Genomic DNA, 6,000 nt, shown 5'->3' on the forward strand with positions numbered 1-6,000 from the left:
TTCCCAATGCCTTACCCCCACCCACAGTTATAGAGCTTTCACCATACTATTCTAAGTGCTACAAGAAAGACTTGATTTCTCCAGCTGGGTGCCAACTAGCTGGGAATAACACTGCTTTCCTTTTTTCCTGTGGGAGAGGTCACCTTCAGCAGATAAATTAGTGCTTTTCAATGTTTCAATGGTGCTGGAAGAGTTTTCCTGACAGCCTCCACTGTGTCCTAAATCATATCCCCCGTCCCCCCACTCCAGTGATCTGTGCTGGGTATATAGGAAAGTACTGTAGCATAATAAAGGCTATATATGACAAACCTACAGTTAACATTATACTTAGTGATGAAAAATTGAAAGCTTTTTCTGTAAGATCACCAATAAGACGGATGCCCACTCTCACCACTTTTATTCAACACTAGAGGCCTGGTGCATGAAATTCGTGCACGGAGGTTTGGGGTCCTTAGCGCAGCCTGCACCCTTTCCAATCCGGGACCCCTCAGGGGATGTCATCAGTCGGACATCCCTCTCACAATCCTGGACCACTGGCTCCTAATTGCTCACCTGCCTGCCTGCCTGGTCACCCCCAACTGCCCCCTCTCTGCTGGCCTGGTTGCCCCACACAGCCTGCTGTTCAGTCATTTGGTAGTCCCTCATTAACCGCCCCCTGCAGGCCTGGTTGTAGGCAGCCATCTTCTGAGGGTGTGGGTGTTAATTTGCATATTACCTCTTTATTATATAGGATAGTACTGTCAGTCCTAGACAGAGCAATTATGTAAGGAAAATAAAGAAAAGGCATCCAGATTGGAAAGAGAAGTAAAACCATCACTATTTGCATATGGCATGGTTTTATATAGAGAAAACCTTAAAGACTTCATCTCAAAAAGACTATTAGGAATAGTAAGTGAATACAGTAATGTGGCAATGTACAAAATCAATATACAAAAATCTGTTACATTTCCATATACTAACAATGAAGTATCTGAAAGATCACCAATAAGACGGATGCCCACTCTCACCACTTTTATTCAACACTAGAGGCCTGGTGCATGAAATTCGTGCACGGAGGTTTGGGGTCCTTAGCGCAGCCTGCACCCTTTCCAATCGGGGAAAAATACCTAGCAATAAACTTAACACAGGAGAGGAAAGACCTGCACACTGAACACTACAAACCATTGTTGAAACAAATTGAAGAAGACCCAAAATGGAAAGATAGGCTCCATTCATGGATTGGAGGAATAGACTAACATTGCTAAAATTCCCATATTACCTAAAGCAGTCTACAGATTCCATGCAATCCCTATTAAAATCCCAATGGCATTTTTCACGGAAATTGAACAAAATATCCTAAAATTTTTATGGAACCACAAAAGACCCAAAATAGCCAAAGCAATTCTCAGGAAAAAAAGAACAAAGTATGAGGCATCACACTCTCTAATTTCAAACTATACTACAATGCTCTATTTAAACAGCATGGTGTTGGGAGAAAGACGGACCTATATACTAATGGAAAAGAGTTGAGAGCAGAGAAATAGACCCACAAATATAAGGACAACTAATTTGTAACAAAGAGGACAAGAATATACAATGGAGAAAGTCTTTTCCATAAGTGGTACTGGAAAAACTGAACCATGTGCAAAAAAATGAAATTAGACCAATATCTTTCACCATACATAAAATTTATCTTAAAATGGATTAAAGACTTGTATGTAAGATCTTGAGACAATAAAATACCTAGAAGAAAAGTAGGCACTAAACTTAATGGACATTAGTCTTGGTGATGTTTTTGTGTGAATTTGACTCCAAAGGCATGGGAAATAAAAACAAATAGCACTACACCAAACTGAAAAGCTTTTGTGCTGCAAAGGAAACTGTCAATAAAGCAACCAATCAAATGAGAGAAGGGGTTAATATCCAAATAAAATCTCATACCAGCACCACCACCACCACAACAACAACAAAAAAGAGCTTAAAGATTGAGCAGAGGGTTTGAATAGACATTTTTTCAGGGAAGACATTCAGATGGCCAACAGGCACATGAAGAGATGTTCAACTTCGCCAATTAGGAAAGTGCAAATCAAAACCACAATGAGATGTCACCTAACACGAGTTAGAAGGGCTGTAACTAAAAAGACAAGAAATAACAAATATTAGAGAGGATATGGAGGAAAGGGAACCCTGGTACACTGCTGGTCGTAATGTAAGTTGGGGCAGCCACTATGGCAAACAGTATGAAGTTTTTTTACATAAGGAGTAGAACTACCAAATAATCCAGCAATTCCTCTTTTCAGTATTCATCTGAAATGAAAACACTAATTTGAAAAGATATATGCACCCCTATGTTCATTGCAATATTATTTACAATAGCCAAGATATGGAAAGAAGTGTCTATCAACAGATGAGGTAAATATACACACTGGAATATTACTCAGCCATAAAAAGATGAATATTGCCGTTGGTGATGACATGGGTGGATCTCCAGAGTATGATACTAAGTAAAATAAGAGAAAAAGACAAAGAATATGATTACAGTCATGAAGGATAAAAACAAAACAAAAACTCATATATTCAGACAACAGATTGATGTTACCAGAGGGGAAGGTGGTAAGGGTAGGGCAAAGTGGGGTCAAATGTGTGGTGAAATTGGAAACTAGACTTTTTGTGGGGAGCACATAACAGATGTTGAATTATAATGTTGAACACCTGAAATTTTTATGTTATTAATGTTACCTCAATTTTAAAAAATGGAGTCTTCTGTACATAGTATCTTAAAAATACTTTTGGTGACTGCTTCTACTATTACAGTAGATATATATATATAAACCATGTCAATAATAATGAGCATTCTGAAAATTATTGCCCTTTATAGTACAAGTGAATGTTAATAGTATAAATTAAATTTACATTATTTTGTAAAATTCTGTTTTAGTTATATAGAAGAATTTTTCATTTAAAGGCATTTGCTGTTGACTCCATTTAAGTGTACACATATGATCACATCTGAAAAAAAGAATCCAGATTTTTCTTCATTATAGTTTGCTTGCTTTGGGGTTCTTTTTGTTGTTGTTATTGTACCTTTCTTAAAAAATAGTTATGTCTGAATATAGAATATATCCCGATTTATTACTTCTTTAAATTTTTATTTATTGATTTGAGAGAGAGAAACTTCAATATGTTTTTCTACTTACTTATGCATTTATTGGGTGATTCTTGTATGTGCCCTGACCTGGGATCCAACCCACAGCATTTGTGTATTTGGATGATGCTCTAACCAACTGACCTACCCGGCCAAGCCCTCCCTATTTATTCTTTATCAGGAATTAACATACAGGAAGAAGTATTCCACAGTGGTTGAACATTTGGGCTCTGAAGTCAGATCGCCCTCAATGCCTCCACCTGGCTGTGTATAACTGGTTACAACACCTTTCTTAAATCTGCTTCCCTTAGAAAATGAAGATATTAATTGTAACTACCTTATAGCATTGTCAGAATTAACTGAGGTTAAGTGTATAAAATACTTAGCATATTATTTAATAGAAAAAGCTCTTAATATTATTAAAATTCTCAGGTAACTTCTATGTTCAATAACTTCATTTTTTAAATTAAGGTTATTAAATCATGGGATTAATTTAAAACATAGGATATACTTTTATATTTACATCATAGATGATTTTTTCTTTAATCAATATTTTTGTTTTAGGTCGCTTTTCACATTGAACCATATAGCAATCGAGATGTTCAAAACATGTACCGAAATGTCAAATACATTATAGACAAGTGAGTTTCTCCTGTGTTTATAAATTAATTTTGTAGTGAATATTGAAGTCATTTTGAGGAACATTTGAGGTTCCTTACGGTTCACTTTCTATATGAATAAAGATTTCTCTTTAGTATTTTACATATGTTTTATGCTATTTATGATTTCATACTGACATTTTAAAATTATATTATTCTTTAAATCTTATGGATATAGAGTTTTATCTTTTTAAAAGAAGGTTCAGATTATGAAGTGTGAACTGCTTTTGTAACGGTGGACCCAACATCTAATATTTTCATTTATACTTAGTCTGATTATAAGAATTTATTCAGTTTCACTCGGTTCATGAGTACTACTGATAACAGTCTGACAGATGCCATACTCTAACAAAGAAGCTTGTCAGCAACAGATGGCCATGTACTATTGATACAAAAAAAAGCAGTCTATATATTCATGTAGAAAATGGGCTTTTCATGGTGTTCGTCCTCATTGGTAGACCTCAGCATAAGAATTAATTTGTTTGGTAATGTCTTGATATCTAGTATTTCCTTCCCTAATCAATAAAATTAAAATGCATTTTTAATAATTACTCTTACATACCTGACTCCCCAAAGAAGGTGAACAATGTGTATAAACTCTGATTACCTTGATTTTCATACATAATTATTATCTATGGCAAATGAAATGTGAATATTTATTTCACTTTTATCTATGTTTGTATTCTAGATATGGAAATCATCCGGCCTTTTACAGGTACAAGACTAAGACCGGCAATTCTCTTCCTATGTTTTATGTCTATGATTCCTATATTACAGAGCCTGAACAATGGGCCAATCTGTTAACCACCTCAGGGTCTCAGAGCATTCGCAACTCTCCTTATGATGCATTGTTTATTGCACTTCTAGTAGAAGACAAGCATAAATATGATATCCTTCAAAGTGGTTTTAATGGAATTTACACGTATTTTGCCACAAATGGCTTTACTTATGGCTCATCATATGAGAATTGGGCTAAAATAAAATTATTTTGTGATCACTTCCAACTACTATTTATCCCAAGTGTGGGCCCAGGATACATAGATACCAGCATCCGTCCATGGAACACTCAAAACACTCGGAACCGAATCAATGGGAAGTATTATGAAACTGCTCTGAATTTGGCACTCCAAGCTCACCCTAGTGTAATTTCTATCACCTCTTTCAATGAGTGGCATGAAGGAACTCAGATTGAAAAAGCTGTGCCCAAACGAACCAGTAAAAGAGTATACCTGGATTACCGGCCTCATAAACCAAGTCTTTATCTGGAACTAACTCGCAAGTGGTCTGAAAAATACAGTAAGGAAAGATCAACTTACGCATTAGAGCACCAGCTGCCTGTTTCTTAATGCACTATTTAACGTTTAATAATTATAGAAAACACCTAATTTCAGTAAATGCCTATTGTTTTGAGTTACGGAAAGAAAACTGTCAAAATCAATATGCATTGTTACTATTATCTTTTATAAAAGTAATTTGTACTTTTTTAAAGGTAGTAATGTTATCATCGCCACCGTTCACAATGCTGTACTGAGAAAATGCCTGAGAGAAAATTGTGCAAAAACATTCCCTGTGCCATCATCTGCTAAATTTCTGACTAAAATTGAAATCCTGCTTTTATAGCAGTTTAATTTTTATTTTACAATAGATAAATGCTTATTACATAAAATAATTAGCACACAGTTCTTTCTATCCTACTGTATTCTGGGCCCAAAGAAATAGGATTATGTATTTGTTAATGTACTTGTTTCATCTGTATGTTTTTTCAATGATTCAATAAATTTTATGGTATTAGTGTTTAGATTCTGGATAACTCTTTAATAATAATTCTTACAAAAATAAAATCACATATCTTAAACTTTACTGTGAACCATATTGCATTCGGAAGGCCTACTTTCTGCAGCACAATATGTATCATCATTTGCAGATTTTTGGTTACCTAGAGCATGCTAGGTGTTTTGCATGTGTAATATTTCTGCTTTATAAAGCTGAATTCTAGATTTTAGAAGCTATAGAAAATTCTTTTACAAAAGTTAACGATTGCTTCTCAAATAAAAAACATAGTTCTTTCACAGTTATTATATACTAAAGGCCCGGTGCACGAATTCATGCACCAGTGGGGTCCCTCAGCCTGGTCTGCGGGATCGGGCCGAAATTGGCTCTCCAACATCCCCCGAGTGGCCCCGGGTTGTGAGAGGGCGCAGGCCAGGCTGAGGGACG

General features: G+C 35.6%; 1 protein-coding gene across 1 annotated transcript in view; it reads left to right on the plus strand.

Moving 5' to 3' along the window:
* Positions 1–5,583, plus strand: part of MANEA (mannosidase endo-alpha) — a 44,749-nt gene extending 39,166 nt beyond the window's left edge. The window contains exons 4-5 of the mRNA XM_006103890.3: positions 3,689–3,765; positions 4,472–5,583. Coding sequence (XP_006103952.1) covers positions 3,689–3,765; positions 4,472–5,129 — 735 coding nt within the window. The 3' untranslated portion in view covers positions 5,130–5,583. The remainder of the gene's footprint in view (positions 1–3,688; positions 3,766–4,471) is intronic.
* The last annotated feature ends 417 nt before the right edge of the window (positions 5,584–6,000 follow it).

The sequence above is a fragment of the Myotis lucifugus genome, unplaced genomic scaffold (assembly GCF_000147115.1).
Source record: "Myotis lucifugus unplaced genomic scaffold, Myoluc2.0 scaffold_519, whole genome shotgun sequence".
Lineage (NCBI taxonomy): Eukaryota > Metazoa > Chordata > Mammalia > Chiroptera > Vespertilionidae > Myotis > Myotis lucifugus.